Source organism: Gavialis gangeticus, unplaced genomic scaffold (assembly GCF_001723915.1).
Source record: "Gavialis gangeticus isolate Ggan-Ray unplaced genomic scaffold, GavGan_comp1, whole genome shotgun sequence".
NCBI classification, from domain to species: Eukaryota; Metazoa; Chordata; order Crocodylia; family Gavialidae; genus Gavialis; species Gavialis gangeticus.
Genome location: NW_017729000.1, coordinates 7,311,952 through 7,329,765, shown reverse-complemented (window position 1 = coordinate 7,329,765; position 17,814 = coordinate 7,311,952). Strand labels below are relative to the sequence as shown.

General features: G+C 39.7%; 2 protein-coding genes across 3 annotated transcripts in view; one reads left to right on the top strand and one right to left on the bottom strand.

The window, feature by feature from the left end:
* The window catches only part of CNOT6 (CCR4-NOT transcription complex subunit 6), a 36,936-nt gene extending 28,890 nt beyond the window's left edge, over window positions 1–8,046 (top strand). The window contains exons 9-12 of one of the 2 annotated variants that reach the window (XM_019506189.1): window positions 147–377; window positions 1,907–2,109; window positions 3,997–4,205; window positions 6,620–8,046. In XM_019506189.1, the coding sequence (XP_019361734.1) occupies window positions 147–377; window positions 1,907–2,109; window positions 3,997–4,205; window positions 6,620–6,623 (647 nt within the window). In that variant the 3' untranslated portion in view covers window positions 6,624–8,046. Of the gene's footprint in view, window positions 1–146; window positions 378–1,906; window positions 2,110–3,996 lie in introns of both variants that reach the window. The other variant, XM_019506188.1, reaches the window with a different exon arrangement.
* Window positions 8,047–12,664: 4,618 nt separating this feature from the next.
* LOC109289767 (interleukin-8-like) lies at window positions 12,665–14,039 on the bottom strand. The gene is made up of 5 exons (XM_019505968.1): window positions 14,029–14,039; window positions 13,674–13,864; window positions 13,367–13,493; window positions 13,184–13,264; window positions 12,665–12,826 (listed from the first exon to the last, which is right to left on the bottom strand). Exons 1-5 carry the CDS (start codon window positions 14,037–14,039, stop codon window positions 12,790–12,792), a joined length of 447 nt encoding a protein of 148 aa, XP_019361513.1. The 3' UTR covers window positions 12,665–12,789.
* Between the last annotated feature and the right edge of the window lie 3,775 nt (window positions 14,040–17,814).

Genomic DNA, 17,814 nt, shown 5'->3' with positions numbered 1-17,814 from the left:
TTAAAGCTGATCAATTAAACTGGCTGATGCGGTCACATCTTCTAAAAACAAACAACAAATTTTCTGCTTACAATACCAGGCAGTTAAGGTATTAGCTTTACCTTTTGCAGGTACTGCAAATATAAATCTTTTATTTCTAATTTTAGCTGGAAAGCCACATCTTGGGATGGAGAAGCAGCTAGTTCTTGTAGCTAATGCACATATGCATTGGGATCCTGAGTATTCTGATGTGAAGCTGGTTCAGACTATGATGTTCCTCTCTGAGGTAAAGAACATTATTGATAAAGCCTCTCGTAGTCTCAAACCTGGTGTTTCGGGAGAACTTGGAACCATTCCACTTGTACTGTGTGCAGATCTCAATTCTCTGCCAGATTCTGGTAAGAACAGCAATATTTTACTGTTTTTTTTATTTTATTTTTATTTAGACCATTATTTAAGGGTTGTATGAAATGTGTCCATTGTCTTCCTATAAAAGAAACTCTTTAATTGTATAAGGAATAAGATGGTTCAGGTTCTAAGATACAAAAATAATAATGAATAATGGAACAGTGTTATCCCTTTTTCCAGTTAAATTGTGACTTTGTTGACCATGTAGTGTAGTAGGCATCTAGTATTTTTTTGGAGTGAAGAACCATTTTCAACATAAACGCAGGAAATTTACCATCCCAGAGGCAGCAACCTAAAGCATGCTGCGCTGCTCAGTAGTGGTTGCTGCCTAAACCAGGAGCAGAGTAGCCACCTTTATGTGGTTCTTGGATGGGCTGATTTTTACTGGTGAGTGACCAAGTAGCCTACTCTTACTCTGATTAGCCCAGTTGCATGGACATGACTACACTGCTTCTCGTTTTGAAAGCAAGTCTCCAAAGCAGAAGACCATGCTTGAGAGGGTGCCTTTACCAGGGATGTTAAGTTTGCTATGTAGACATAGCTGTTGTGGGATTGTTGTTCTCTGGAGTGAAAATGCAAAGAAGGTCTTAAAATATAGATCTAAAATACCAGAAATAATTGAAAGTTTACAGTCCAGGGTGAAGCATGCACTTACTTCCCTGGGTAGCAGTCAGATGGAAGGCAGCCTACTGGCTCCCTTCTGAATACAGTCCTCCCATGCTTCCTCTTTGTGCGGACTTTATGCAAGAATTTCCCCCACCGTTACTATTCCTTGTATGTGCTTTTGACAAATATTTCTCTGTTAGGTTAGAAATTTTTCAGGCCTGATACTGAATTCCTCTGTTACAGATACAGGGTTCTCAACATGTCTTGACATCCCACTTCCTTCAGAAGTAGCTTTGACACCAATTTACAATATGCAGAAATATGCACTTTTGAGGCCTTCAGCTTTAAAGCACCCCTTTAGACAAATACTATACATGGCTTTAAATCCTAAAGTATTGAGGGGAGATCAGAGTCCATCAAAATAGTCATCAGCCTTGGGGCAGAGTCCCAACTCTCCAGAGATGTGGACACTTGATGCCAGTTTGGTTTTGAAATAATATTACTGTTTTAATCTTTGGATTTGTTTTGTCTCTAGAAGTATCCTGACCCTGGAGCAGGGTTGGGCAATGCTGGGTGAGGGGTTGGAATAGAACTAGCTTTGATAGACTGAAACTACTTCTACCCTTTGCTGATGGATTCAAGCATCTGTACCATTTTACTTTATTAGTCCGTTTCTATCTGATAGATGCTTATCAGAAAGTTCCTATTTTCTTGACTGATCCTTCTCTGTCTATGGGTTAGGCCTAACGTACATCATTTTTTAGTATTGTAATATTTACATTGACTGCACTCTAGGCATTTAATTTGGGGCTCATTTGAAGTATAGACCCGAGTGCATGGAAACAGCAGTTTCTGTTCATGCAACCCTACTAAATCTGTAAGTTAGTACCTTTTTTCATGTTCCTGTTAATAGGTGTTGTTGAGTACTTGAGCACTGGTGGCGTGGAAACAAATCATAAAGATTTTAAGGAACTGCGATACAATGAAAGTCTGACTAACTTCAGCTGTAATGGGAAAAATGGAACAACGAATGGAAGGATCACACATGGTTTCAAGTTGAAGAGTGCCTATGAGAATGGCCTAATGCCTTACACAAATTATACGTTTGACTTCAAGGTTAGAAATTTATCATTGTTTACAATATTTTGAAACCATTTTCTGTTGCAGGGCTTAATACAAGTTTTCTTTAAATCAGTGTTCTAGGACAGGGGTGTTGGACTCAGAGCTCCTCAGGGGCCAGATTAGCACCCAGCAGCAGCGAGGCAAGCAGCATCAGGGGGCTGCTGGGGGTTAATACAGCTGTAAGTCACACCCATCTGCAGCAGGTTTCCCTACCTCAGTTTTCTGTGGCAAGCCCTGTCCCCAGTCACGTCCTGGTAGGAGTGCTGCAAACCAGATGCCGCTGTATCCAACCCACAGGCGGGATATTTGTCACCCTGCTCTAGAAAAATAAATTCTGCTGGCTTCTAATTCTTACGTAGGTAATGATTAGCTTAACAAATTTACAGTCACCCAGCAAACACTAATTCTTTCATCAGACTGAAAATGAAAATTTTGCCATTTGCAAGGTGGTAAATGCATTCTGAGTCGCAACAGTTTATTTTTCCATGCAAAACAGATTTTGTACTTAGTATCTTTTAATAATCCCAATTAAATAAAACTGGAGGAAAATAGCAGTTAAGCTGCTAACAGATTATATATAAATAGTTTACCACTTCTCTGTGTTTCCCTCCCTGCTGTGTTGCTACATGAGAATTGTTAACATTTCCTTTCTCAGGAAAAGCAAAGATGGTTCTCTTCCCCTCTTCTTCAAATGTGGGGAAATGCGACTTATAGCCTTATGGTTGAGTGTGTTAGAAGGTTTTCAATTTCTGTCTCTGGAGAAGAGTTAATATCAAATACCTCTTTCAAAATACCCTACAAAAGAAAGAAATATATGATTAAGCATTTGGCCTAATGGCAGTTTCCTTACTTTGTTCTTAAACAATTCATGGACAAACTGTAAGAGTAACCAGTATCATTTTAACTAGTATTATTTCCTTATATGAATTAAGAGAGCTATTTGTAGGTAAAACTGCAACCTTCTAACCACTAAGAAACGAGAGGAATGATTCCTGCAAGAACAAAAATACTTGCCTGTTGCGGAACATAGTTTGATATTAGTGTTTTGGCTGTAGTAAAAAGACCCTTGACAGCATTCTAAGCTTGTAAGTCCTCCATTCTGTAAAGAAGCTTCAAGTTTGGTATATGGATGGTGCCAAATCACTGGAAATGGTATTCAGTTGTGTTGAGAGCTAAATTTTGGCCACCGGAAGTCAAAAGGAGTCATGTCATTGTCCAGGATTTAGCAGATGCAAAGTATCAGGTGCAAAAAAAAAAAAAAAAGACCCAGAGGCAGCTTTGTGGTCTTGCAAAACAAAAGAATAAGATAAAAATAACATCTTTGTGTTCGACATACCTGTTCTGATGGCATGTTATTGCAAAAGAGCTCTGTAAATGGAACATCTGTGGACAAGTGAATGGGCAGTGTTATTACAGAGATCTTAATCATTAGCCATTCTCATCTCAGTGTTTAAAGTATGTACTTCAAGAATGAGGATGGAAAAAGTCTTTCAGCGGCACCAGGGATTATCAGACATGTAGGGATTCTGAAGATGCTCATAAATAGTAGGTGAAAAAAATCTGACATGAAATCCCTTCAAAGAAGAGGGATGACAACAGAAGCAAAAACACAATAATCTTTTATGTAACCTTTCCATGACCCATCCTGCACAACTCATAACGCTGGCCAGAAAAGGGAAGCAGAAGCAGCAGCTTAGTAGCAGACTTGCCATTGGGAGGGAGTGGTATCACTTTCAAAATATTTAACTTCCAAAAAAACAAAGTCTTTGAAAGAGTGTTGGTATTTGGTAGCTATTGTGTATCTGTTCTAAAGTTTGGACTTTGGAAGTGTATTTGGCCAAGAATGGTGTCCTGATTATGTTTTCTCCCCTTCTGTTTCAGGGTATTATTGACTACATCTTCTACTCTAAACCTCAGCTAAACATACTTGGCATTCTTGGACCTTTGGATCATCATTGGTTAATAGAGAACAATATAAGTGGTTGTCCACATCCACTCATCCCTTCTGACCACTTCTCACTTTTTGCACAACTGGAGCTTTTGCTGCCTTTCCTGCCCCCGGTAAATGGAATCCATCTCCCAGGCAGGAGGTAGTCAAGTACATCTTAGAGGGTAACCTCAATCAAACTTGTAAAATTGTAAAATCTGAATATAGAGGAGTGAGGTATGGCCAACAGGGATTTTTCTTAATGATCTTAATTTTAAATCTAATTATTTGATAAAGATATAGTAAAAGCCAGGTGCTATCAACAGACACAATTCTGAGCCCAATATACTTTGTATACTGTTAGACAGGGATTGGTGCATTTGCGCCTTTCTTTAATTTGTAACAATTAATCTTCCTGTTTGTTCTATCCAACGTGACATTTTTCATGCCTTGAAATAGGGAATTATTAAACAATATATTCTCTTTGCACAGATATCTGTAGCACTACTTTTTTGAGGCCAGTAGTAACATCCGGAGAACATTCTTCCGTACTTCACTCCCTCCTTTTTCAGACTTGTTTGTAAAATACAGAATTTGAATTTAGCCTTTATTGATTGTATATGAACAACAGAAGACCTGATTTATGAGATTTTGTACTTTAAAAAAAATCAGATTTGGAAAATGATTGTATTGTAAACTAAGGCTAAATTTTTATGTTTTCATGTGTTATAAAGGCCAGCTTGTAAAAGAAGTTGCAACAGGTTTTCTCTGCTAATGATTTGCACTGTTAGGGTTTTGTTAGCCCTTTTGTACTACTTTTTATTTTCAATTGAGAACACTGCTTTTTAAACCTGAATCTGTAAAATGTTACAAATATTACCGAGTACATGCATTTCTGGTTTTCTAACTTAAAAACCTAAGTTCTTGAAGAACAGATAAGCTAAGCAGTGAACAATGAGTAGATCTGTGTGGACTGAAAACTCTCATTGATGTGTATTCATCTAATCTTTTTTTTTAAATCTCGTAATTTTAAGTAAAACTAGGGATGTTTGTGTAAAGCTTAATTTCTCTTGTCAGTACTACTTGTCCTATCTCCACTGTGCCTGCTTCAATTTGTTCTCAACTAGCACTGCCTGTGCATGCAGAGAGAACCTGTTCATCTTCTTTTATCTTTTTTAAATAATGTTAACACTTGTGAAAATTTTATGAAGATACTTTTGTATAAGCTGTGGCATCTTGTTTTCCTTTGTGAAGCATTGAAAATCACACTTTTTTGAACATGTTCAGATTATGGGTACATAGTTTCTAGCTTCTAATACCTATGCACTGCTTCTCTGTGTCATTGCACAGTGCTTTTTTCCACTAAGAAATGCTATCATGTGAATCCTCTTCAGTTTAAGTATGTTTCTCAGTCTCAGAGTAAAAAAAAAAAAATTACATTTTCAGTTTATGAAGCAGTGTAAATTAGATGCTTTTTCAGTACAGGTCCCCAAGACAATTCTTCAGATCACTTTTAAAGTGTCCAACTCATATTTTAAAGTGTCAAGTAAGACTTAAAGTTGTAGTATATCCTCAGTGCCATTAGTCTCATACAGCCAAGTATATAACAGCTAGCAAATATAACTCGTCTTTCTGTCCTAAAAGGGAGAATTTATCTACTCCTTAACTAATACAGCTTCAATTATCAATGTAACGAATTGAGAAAGAGAGCTTGGTCTAACTGCTTTTGTTTCAACTGCGGGCAGGGAAGCAAAAGGACACTGAGCATTAAAGGAAACGTTTTTGAATAGTGTGCATTTTTTTTTTGTATACACAACATGGATTTTGGTAATAATGATTCTAAATTTTATGAAAGAGAAGTCAGCACTTAAATGTGCACAAACCATTCTGTTTTAAACAAAATTGAAAATTACAGATAGTTCAGATATGTAAAATATGTGTTTTAAATTTTAGTAGGAGAAATCTTGATCTTGAATCCTTGTCTGGGACCTGATTCTTTTCTTGTTTTGTTTTTTAGTTGTGCAAACACCAAACATGTCCAGTTTATAATCAGTACATTGAAATGCTGGTAGTGTTGATGTAGTAGACTTAATGCGTAGTGTTATTTTTTTCTGTTTGTTTTTTTGGGTTTTTTGTAAAGTGTGAATAAAAAGTGTTTTACTCATGTTTCCTTAACAATGTGTTGGTAATGTGCATCATGACAATTTCCAGTGATGACTTGCTAAATTGGCACGTCAAACTGAGCAAACTCTTTATTTTCCTGATGATCTGGATTATATAATGGGTCCAGAAAGCTTTACAGAAGGGGAAGGGAAGCACTTATTCATTTTGTATTTCTTAGAGGGGAATAATTTACTTAAATAGATGCTGGAGCTTGAGTGCACTTGTTAGATTCTAAAGGTTTGAGCTTTACACAATACATTTTTCACCTGTATTTGTTAGTCTTAAATATATTTGAATTTATGGCAGCATATTAAAACTTTTATGATATATTGTGTCTTTGGAGACTAGTGTTCTTAACTAGACACATTGCAATCTGTGAATTACTTTTGAATAACTTTTTCTCCACCTTTTTAGATGAAGCCTTCAGGCCAGCCCATTGAATGCAATGAACAGGTTTCATTGACCTCACTGGGTTTGAAACACTTATAAGAGTGGCTCTGAGGCCTACTAAAGGAGAAATATTTTGAATATATAGGAAAAGACCAGATGCGCCAAAACTGAACCAAGGTAAACTTTTATCAAGCAATTTTAAAAGAGAATATTTTCTTGTGTCAAACAAATCTAACTAAAACATCTCAATTTCCAGCTATAACAAACAAAATAATGCAATAAACCATCTGCCTTCACTAAATGCAGAATGTTTGCTTTGTAAATGCTCTACAATATGATTATTTGCAATACTTTTATTTTAAGGTGGCTTTGGATGTTGCCATAATATACCTTCAGTGTTCTTGTTGTAAAAATACATAGCGAAAGTCAGAAAACATTGGTGAGTTTGAGGGATTTCATTCAAGTTATATCGGATATTCTGGGGCAGTTTTTGCCACTTGAAAAAGTACTGTCTGCCATACCTTGTGTAGTTCTTATTTACACACACACACAACAGTTCTGTGCATCTAAATTTTAATTTGTGGTATTTCTTAAACTAAAGAAGTGGAAACAAATACAAAGCATCTACATACATATTGCAGCTTCTTAACATAAAGAAGTAGGCAATAAAAAATCTCCAGGGGAAGGTGTTTGTAATTATTTTGTCCCTTTGGTGACTTCAAAACATTTTAAATTGGCTAGCATTTTGACAATAAAACCAATTTACTTTTACAGCTACAGTTTGCATACAACTCTGATCTAATGTTAACAAATGAGGTTTTTTTTATAAATTCATCTAGGATTTGTGCTTAGAAAAGTAGCTTTAAGGTGTCAGGTTTGCTTTTTAGCCATGCAATAAAAGAAACTATGTTAAAGACAGAATAATTACAACATTTAAAAGAAACTCATTACAATGTAAAACTTACAGCTGTTTCAATTAACTGCTTTAGTAGTGAGCCTTTTTCATCCAGCCGGACACAGTATTTTTAGTATGTTAACTGCTTTTTTTTCCTTTGGTTGCATAAATTTTAACACTTAAGTGTCTTGGAATGTTAAGTAGTGTCCAAAATAGAATATCTTAGTCTTTATTCACAGTACTTCTGTATAATGTGTAATGCACTGGACTAACTCTTGTTTACCATTCATGTAACAAAAACCAGCACATTATCTGCACTAAGCTCAAAGAATGTTGCATTTGTCTATAGGCAGCTCTTCAATAAGATAAATGGGAAACTGAATATGGTCTGATGGTAAACAAGGGCTTTTACTGTTCTCTTCAGTGGAACTTTCTTCTTGGTCAAATTTTAACTAGCTAGTATTATATTTATATATACAGGGTCTTCTTTTTTTCTTTACCAATGTATTTTCCTACTCATAGCTGACCAATAAATCCAATATCTGTTTCAAAATTTTTTGAAGTGTAATTTATATTTAACCCAATTTCTAAACCTTTCATAAATTGTGTGAATTACCCAAGTAAAGTACAAAATCTGAAATTTCTTGAAGACTTAATCCTTTTGTATAGTAATCTGCACACTAGGAACCTATTCAAATCATTCCCGTTGGAGAGGTGTGAACTGGAACTCAAGATACTGCTTCCTTCAGAATCTGGAACTCTATCTTCAGATCTGAAGTGTGGAGTTTGCCTTTGTTTCTATACTGGGTTGCACATCAGCCCTCCCATCTTAACACGGTGTCAACTTGGAGGATGTTCAAAACCATATTAGTAGGTTAAGCCAGCGGTGTTCAACCTTCTAGCTCTCAAGTGCCACGCTGTGGGCCAGATCCCATGGGTGGGGTTGGTCAGTGGGCCTAATAGAGCATTGGGTTGGTGTGTGGGGTTGGTGTGTGGGTGTGATCCTGCATACTGGATCCAGCCAGAGAATAGTCTTGTGTGCCAGCACAGCATTCTGCTGCCACCACTCCACTGTCCTATTTCAAGACCGATGCAGAGCTGAGTGGGCTGATGAAACGATCCCATGGGCCAAATTTGGCTCATGCACACACAGCCTGGGTTAGCACAGTACAGGCCTCCCTACTCCACTGTACTAACGACCTTCTCTTCTCTGCAAGCCAGGTTTATTTGGGGGGCAGGGTGGCGGGGGGTTGTTGTGAGGATCTGCAAAGCAGAAATTTGCCAATTAAGCTAAAGTATGTACAAGGGATTTTAGTGAGTGAAAAACATAAGAGGTAAGTGATTCTTGGGTCAGCAAATACTGTTTTAAAGAATATGATTCTTAGAGAAAGTTTGCTTCAGTTAAAATTTATAAAATGCCTAAACATAAATGTGTACATAAAGATTTTGTTACCTTTAAGTTTCAATTTTTATGGAAAAGTTCCTCTTCTTTTGGTGCTTCTCTTGACAAAATTGACTTTTTGGTTTCCCAAACACCTTTATGAGCTATTGGACATCTATTAATAATCAATCAGTGACATTCTGGAAGTGAAAGAAAGAAAATTCAGATCTTTTTGATGTGAGGGTCTTTGTATATTATTTCTGATATGTCATCTATTTTAAATTATTCCTAGTGCAATATCAAAGATATTTCCTAAAGCCTTCAAAAGGTACAGTTATGTACTATTTCGTTGGCCTTACAGATATTTCTCCTTAGACAACAGTAACAGCAGATCTCATTCAATCCTATTTACTGCAAGCATACATCAAGATTCATGCCTGGAAACATCTGAGCTAAGTCCAGACAGTCAGAAAGCCCACGGCTGAATCGCTTCAATCTTTTCAGGTTAGTTTAAGCTGTGTAGATTGAACGGATAAGCAGTGAACAGACATTCACTTTTGATTCCAGAAATGCAGCCACGTGCCTGCAGTGGCCCAGGCCAGAATCCAGGGGCGGGGGCACCAGAGCACACCTCTCTGCTTGGCTGAAGCAGACAGCTTAGGCCAACGCTAGCCTGCCCACCCTGCAAGGGGAGGGGCTAGTTTGCAGGAGAGGTGCAAAGCATCCTGGGATGCTGGGGGACTGAGTTTAACTTGAATCTGGAGGGGATTTAGTGACCTGGATGAGGGTGTGGAGAGCACCCTGTTCAAGTTCACTGATGACACCAAGCTGTGGGGTAAAGTGAATCCACCGGCAGGCAGGAACCGCATCCAGGCAGACCTGGATAGGTTAGAGAAGTGGGTGGATCTGAACAGGATGCAGTTCAACAAGGACAAGTGCAGGGTGCTGCACCTGGGGAGAGGGAACCAGCATTATGGTTATAGGTTAGGGGCTGACCCTCTCAGCAGCACAGAGGCAGAGAGGGATCTTGGAGTCATGATTGACTCCAGGATCTATGAGTCGCCAATGCGATGGCTCTGCATATTGCTTCAGCCACACCCTGTCCTGCATCAACAGGGGCATCACTTACAGGTCCTGAGAGATCTTGCTCCCCCTCTATGCGGCACTGGTCAGGCCACAGCTGGAGTACTGTGTCCAGTTCTGGGTGCCGCACTTCGGGAGGGACGTGGAGAACCTGGAGAGGGTCCAGAGGAGGCCACTCGTATGGTTGGGGGCCTCCATGGCCAGCCCTATGAGGAGAGGCTGAGGGACCTGAATCTCTTCAGTCTCCGCAAGAAGAGACTGAGGGGGGGATCTTGTGGCTGCCTACAACCTCATCAGGGGCCAGCAGCAGGGACTCGGGGAAAGTCTGTTCACCAGGGCCCCCCTTGGAGTCACCAGAAACAATGGCCACAAGCTGAGGGAGGATAGGTTTAGATTTAGATATTAGAAAGAACTACTTCACGGTAAGGGTGGCCAGAGCCTGGAATAGGCTTCCCAGAGAGGTGGTGCTCTCACCTTCCCTGGAGATCTTCAAGAGGAAACTGGATAGGCACCTGGCTGGGCTCTTATGACCCCTGCCACCCCCAGTGCTCCTTCCTGCCCATGGCAGGGGGTCAGACTTGATCTGTCTAGGTCCCTTCCGACTCATTGATTCTATGATTTGGGTCACGTTCAGTAAACTGATTTAGCGTAAATCAGTTAAGTCTGATAAAACATCCATCCAGGTTTATCTTAAACCAGTTGCAGCCATCTTGAAAGCAGTTTATGTGCACTGAACTGTTGTGTTACAGAGGTGAACCGGTTTCTGGTCACTTACATGAGTTTATGCATAATTTCTGTCCCTAGCCCTGATGTTCAGGATGTTTGGTAAGGCTGTGTAGGATACTTGCTTCAGTTTTGCAAGGTAGATTGTCACTTCCTTATTTTCCAAGGGCCAGTCTGGTCTACTCAGGTTCCAATTTAGTTGCACATGATCAATTCCATTGAAGGCCATAGGTTTGTACATGTGTAATTGAGGACCCAGTCTGACCTGCAGTGCTTTTTTTCTACTGGTGGTGAAGTGAGAGAAGGGAAGAGTCCATTCTTCTTCAGTTCAAGGGGTAAATTTGAGCCACCAGTTAAAATTTTGTTAACTTGTAGTGAGAGCATTTGAAATATAAATGCAGACACTTGTATTGCCTTTTTTAGTTGCATTTCAAAGTAGAAAAACACTCTTGCAGCTTATAGTAAATCCATTTACAATGCAATATGTTGACTTTTCCCCCAGCAGTCTGATGTCCTGTTTTCTTGCAGAACAATACCACCCAGTTCAGGTGGTTCCCATTGTGTTTATTTTCAAACAACATTTGGCTGTGAAACTGTTGCAGGCTCCAAACAGAACTTATGAATCTAGCCCCTGGCTTAAAAGTGTCCCTTAATAAATGTTATCCAACTCAGTATGGAAATGAGACCTGGAAGATTTTAATCATAGTAATCTAGACCTATGCAGTCCTGCCACTAGATGGTGCACATAGTACAACTATTATGCATACAGGCAGTGGTGTATACTGTGTTTTTTTGTGTTTTTTTTTTCTCATGGCTAGAAAGTAAAGTACATATTAACCAATTACTTCCTTGCTGCTGCAGTAGCAGGACATTGGCAGTGCCCTCCTCTTTCCCCTTGCTTCACCTTATGGCATGTTACAGGCCAGAAGTTCTTGGTATTTCACTGGCTTTGGCTATGCTTCAAGGCCTATGCTTTTTTAAATGTGCAGAATTGTCCTTTAAGAATATATTTGCGTTTAAAATGTAGAGCTGGTGAAATCTTACATCATTTCCAACATTTGCCAGCAGCTGTTGCTGAGTTGGCAGGTGGTTAAATTCAGCCCGTACAAATTTGGCTTTCTTGGAAAGAGAATTGGAAAAGGCATAGTTGCATAGTTTAGCAGTGGTAGAATCATTTTAATGCCTTTCTTCCACCATTTTAAATCTTCTGTTTAACTTTGTTTTAAATGATAGGACAGCTAGTCAAGTGTGAACATGGACTCTTACTTGACTCCTCCTGACTTGATACTTATTTTGGAGTCCAGTTTACTAGCAAAAAATGAATTTTATGCAAAACATCATGGAAGTACTAAGGGTTCTTCCTGTGGTAAGAGTAAGATACAGAACAATTGCATGCATCCCTGCAACTGATAAAGAACAGGAAGCAGCTGCTCATGCCTCCCAATACTGGTAATGCTCACACGGCCTGGGCTTCATTATCTTCCACTAAGCTAGCGAAAGCCATTGTATAAATACCGTGTACAGGGTCACTCTGACCACACACAGAGTAGTTAATTCCTACCTGTCAGTGTTCAGCCTCTTCCTTTTGACTTTGTCAATGAAACTATAGGCACCTTCATCACACTTGAATGATTTCTTATGTATTATTCCCCCAAGTTTAAAAAAAATATTGGAAAGTTCAGCTAATTTAAATCATTCCAGAGCTTGTCAACAGAAAGTGTCTATTACCCTTTTTTATAGATGTTAACTTTCTCTAACATAACAAAACAGACAGGAAGATGCTTTCATATTTATTAAATTCAATACTAAATCTCATGTTACAGAAAATAAAAATGCAGTATTTGGCTCTTTAAAGAACAAGCCCCCTTAAACATCAAAGGGTGATTTGCAGCACACTACTGTCCTTTAAAGATATGGAAGTAGATGTAGAGAGAGAGAGAGAGAGAGAGAGAGAGAGAGAGAGAGAGAGAGTGTGTGTGTGTGTGTGTGTAGATAGATAGATAGATAGATACTATGTCAGCCGAAGGCTTAATTGCATATTTTGAATCATAGCTTTAACTTAGGAACGACTCCTATGCTTTTGCTCTTTGTGTTCGTTTTCTTGATGAAAAATCAGATGCTGGGTTTATTATTTTTCTTTCCCTTCTTCCTGTAAAAGAAAAGAGTAACTCTTAATAGTCTAAAGAATAGTTTTGACCTAACTGGTAACCGACTATCCTGTGCAAAACCCTAGAGCTAAAATTGCAGTCTTTGCATTGCCTTTCTCCTATCCCGGTATTCTCACTCTGAGTATGCAAACTTAAATGGGTTGGAGTCCATACACAGACACTCAGTCTCTCTCTCTCTCTCTCCAAGCCATGTGGTCTTATACATGTCTAAGGTTCTTAGCTGCCAAAATAATACCCTGACACTAAACTGCCATGGTATATACATATTATTTCTGTAAAACTTTGGACACAAAACAAGGAAATATAAAGTTCAGTTACAGAAGATGGAGTAATCTTACCTGATGAGCTGCTGGAAGATTGTTTTAATCTGCGTTGCTTTGGGATCCAGGCATATTTGTCTGCCAGTTTTCAAACTTACACTGGAAGAATCATTTAAAAAAAAAAAAAAAGCCTTTTAGAATAATGTTTAGAACCTTTGATCATAAAATTTTATTTTCAGTTATAGTAAACCTGAATCGTACATTATTTCCACATTTTCGCAAGAGGTAGATTCAGGGAAGATTTCTATGGTCTTGATTTGTGTGTGACCGAACACAATTTTATCTGTAGTCTGAAGGCACAGGCATCTTCCACCTCTCATGTTTATTCCTGTAAATACAGAACAATAGCTGCATCAGTTAATGCAGCTTCTTTGGTAAGCACATCAGGTCCCTAAACAAGTTGAAATCCATCTTGGCTTAAGTTTCAAACATTTGGTTAGGTTATGTTTTTTAGTTATCTGCTCTGTAACAGTCAATTAAAATATGAAAACAAAGCAAAGAAACTTACTGTATGAAGCAGTTAGAGTGATGAATGCAAGTATAACAATTAGCTTGCATGCCATCCCTTCTGTGAGATCTTCCTTCCTCTTCTGGGTAAGACTTGTTGTGTTGACAAATCTAAAGCTTATGCTGGTAGACCACAGAGCCAATAGCTTAAATATGTTATGAATGTACTGACGTCCGATGCTAAATTTACACCTTCGGAAATGTCAAGTACGGTAAAAGAATATTTTATTTTTATCAAATAAGTGTTCATTTAATGGAAAAACATATTTTAAATGTATTTCCAGTATGGGGAGAGATTAAGCAATAGTGTCTAAAGATTAGGCTAGTGGTTTCCAAATTTGTGGTCTTTAGATTACCAATGATCCATGGTGCACTTATTACCAATAGGATTCTTTTTGCCAGAGACCCCCAGGGATTGACATAGCCCCTCATCCAATATGGTATCGAGTAAACTTTATTAGTAACCCCTAGACAATATTACAAGTTTCCTTCTTGTAATACGACCTGACAAATCTATCGATTTTTCTCAGCAGTAATCGGTGGGGGTACTGGGTCTCGGGTCTTCCGCTGGGAGCGTGATGTTTGGGATCTTCCATAGTCCAGTGCAGGATGCAGCACCTGTGTCTGTCTTCCCAGAACCACTGCATGCTTGCACACATTAGTTAATACAAAGCAATTTTATAGTTTCATACTAATAATTGTCCAATCCCTTGGCATAAATGCCTCCCATAGTACACCGAGCCTATCCTACTTTTGGTTATCTTTCCTTATAGGGAAAGTGCTATACATTGCTCACCTATAATACTCCAATTACAGCACTTACTTCTTCCAATGCCTTGTAAGGCACCCTGTTCAATTTTATTGCTTAGTTCCAGGAAGGCCTGGACCCTTGCTAAGAGCCTTAGCATAACTCAGTTTGCCTGCTATACACTTGAGTGTCTAAAGAGAGCTGGCTCTTTGCATGGCTCCTCTTCTTTACTTCAGACCCCAGAATTGGTTTAGAAATGCCTAAAAATACATTAAACAAGTTTCAGATGTGTTAATGTCACATAACTGATTTCTACAGCTTCTGCAGGGATAGTATTCAGACTCATAGAAGAACATATTGGAGCACAGAGGAATGAATCCAGAAAATGAGACTGCTCTTGGTTCTGGAGTCGTTCCACTTCAGTATGTGTGTCATGGAAGATTTAAGTCCCCAAGGGATGGAGAAAGATAATGAAAGTCCAGTGGGGAAAGGAGCAGGGAGAGTCTAGGGCCTGATGACTTGGGGAAGAGAGGTCATGAGCTTCCTTTCGGTGTTTAACACTAAGCTCTAAATGCTGCTGTGTCCAAGAGAGCAGAGAGGAGTCTCACCCGGCCTGTAGAAAACCAAAGACTCCTGTGAGCTCTAAATGGTTTTTAAACCACTGTATGTGGCTGTAACAACTGTCACGCGTAGTTGCCATCATAATTGGCATGTAATACAATAGTGCTGGTACTGCTTCCACTGTAACAAACTGAGAGCTGCAGCCTTCCTACTTAGGAAACTCATGAAAAAGTAATGACCTGTTATTCATGGTGTGTATGAGTGAGACAGCTGCCATAGGCTGAAATTTCATTTTCTGTATCATTCTAATTTCAGCATGGCCCACCCGACAATACTTGAGACAGATTTCAAATAATATGTGCCTAAGCAACTAATAAGCATCATCCATGCTCCAGCTCAAACCATTAGATTAGCAGGTGCACTTGCACCAAAGCAAGGGGTTGTACTTGGCTGCTACACGCGATGTATTTACATTGAGACTGCTGGTGAGGGAAAAATAAACTTGTCAAGTGAAGAACCCTTTTCTGGCAAGCTGCATTTGCTACAGATTCATTCTGCAAATCCTGGAAATGTTTCACAGCACAGTCCTGATCCAAAGCCCTTTGAAGTCCATAGTCTAGAGTTTTGCTTTGACAAGCAAAAAAAACCCCAACAAAAAATCTTCACGCTGCTGACTCACCGTTGAGCAGAAGTTCAGAGGGCCGCGCCAAGTATAAAATCACAAAAATCGCTGCGGGAAAACTGTTCTAGCTGTCTACTTTGCTCAGGGTTTTGTTTGACAACTGCTCATTCACTCCCCTACTAACTGTCTGATTCCCTAACATGGATGGCTTATGTCCTGCCTTTGTGCTCAGCAGCATGTGTGTCACCACAAGAATGCTGGACATACATTTTGGTGTTGCCTTCAGTGTATGATCATGGCAGTAATGCGAGAGAAATAAAGAATGTGTCTTACATTCATGAATCACATTATGAAAATGCAGTGCCATCTTGAAAGAGGATCTTCCCTTTCTCATTGCCCAAAGCCCGGCAGCCAGTTCTTGTGGGCTCAGTGCCACACCAAATTGCATAGTAAGATGTTCCATTTTTCACGTGGCTCTGTAGACTTCTTTTGCATTTCAAAATAATAAAATAATAGCCACAGTAGAAAAGCCAAAGCAGCTAGCATTGCCATACTCCAGCAATCGTTCCATAAACCCATTGAATATGCATAGCACGGCCCAACCCTGAAGCTTTTGGATTGGTGTGCAGGCTCAAATCCTAGCCCGGTCCCATTAATGTCCATGATCTTTTACTGTTCATCTGCTTTAGCCAAACCTTGGGATTATACATTCTTTTTTAGACATGCAAGATCCAGCATTCTCCTTTCAATTAAACTTTTTTTGCCTTGTTCAGGAAGATGCACTGGGTAGTCCTCTAGGTGGTGGGAATTCAGAGACGCTAGAACCTTGAAAACAAGCTCTACAAACACAGCTTATATCGTGCTGGCGCGGTAGTTAGAGCAAGCATTGATCAACACACTTCCTACTCTCGTCAGGGCTTTGCTAAAGCATTGGCCATTGTAGGCTTCACTGGAGCAGTGACTGATATATGAACTGTTTAGACAAGCTTCAGCTGAGACGTGCGTACCCAAAGTTGGTACAGGATAACAGAACGAGATGAGATGCGCAACACTTGTCAAGGAGGAGAGCCAGGTACATTGAGCATGGGAGGGTGCAACACTTGTATGATAAGAAGTAGGAACACAGGGATCAGGATGCATAACAGGTTCGGGGCAGCCTAGTTACCGGCAGAGTATAAAATGCACTTTATTTTTATCAACATGTGTTACTTACTAATGTGGGATGATCTGTATATAAAAAAAGCTAGGAATCTTGGCACTTTTACTGGCGGGGGGGCATAGTCTGTGTTAATACCTTGTCTTAGGCAGCCACAGGCTAAAGGGAGAGAGAGCACTTTAATGTGTTTTACAGTCAATAATGATCTCTGAGTCTTCACAACTGAAGATGCCTGTGGTCTTTCTCTGTATGTGGTGAGATCTTCAGACACTAGAGTCAGAGATGAGTGGACAATGTGGAAGAGAAGCTTGTTGATGTAATAGAAAAGGATTTAAACATAAAAAGCACACGGCCAGAGCAGGGTCCTGCTTACAAGAAAGAGCAGAAGGAAGGAACACAAGCTATGCTGCACTGGGGTCTTCACTTCTACCACAAATGCATAAAAACTTGGCTTCAGATCTCTACGGGTCTTTTCTGTGGTTGGAGACTACCAACCCTTTCAACAGATCTTGTTGCACCCTGGGATTTACTTGAGCATTTAAAGCTTCAGCTTATAGGTTGCCTCACTCTGCCAAAGTGCTGGGTTGCTGTTTACAGCTCACTGGAGCATTGTTTTGCTGATATTTAAAATAGCAGAGAGAGCTGCAGCCCCACCAGACACAGTAAAGTATGCTTTTGGCGAGAGAAGCCTTTGTGCAGTGCCTATTCTTTGCTCTGCTTCTCAGCTCCTAGCCACTTTAGAGGCTGAGAGCATTTCACCGCTTTTTTAGTGGTGCAGGGAACTAAGTCACCTTCACAATGTAAATGAAACTGAACCCCAACATTGGGCCTTAGAGGCAACGTTTCCAGGAGTTTTGGTGGGGGCTTGTACACCGGCAGGTACATGTGCATGGGCAGGGGAGCAGCTCTACCTGCATCTTGCAGCAGCCCTGATTGGCTGATCCTCAGGGTAGGCTTCCCTCAGTACCACAGGTGTGCACTGCTCAGTGCCCCTGTCTCTGACCTTAAGCCCATACCCGCTGCCCGGCCACAGTGAAAACCCCTGTGCTTGATGC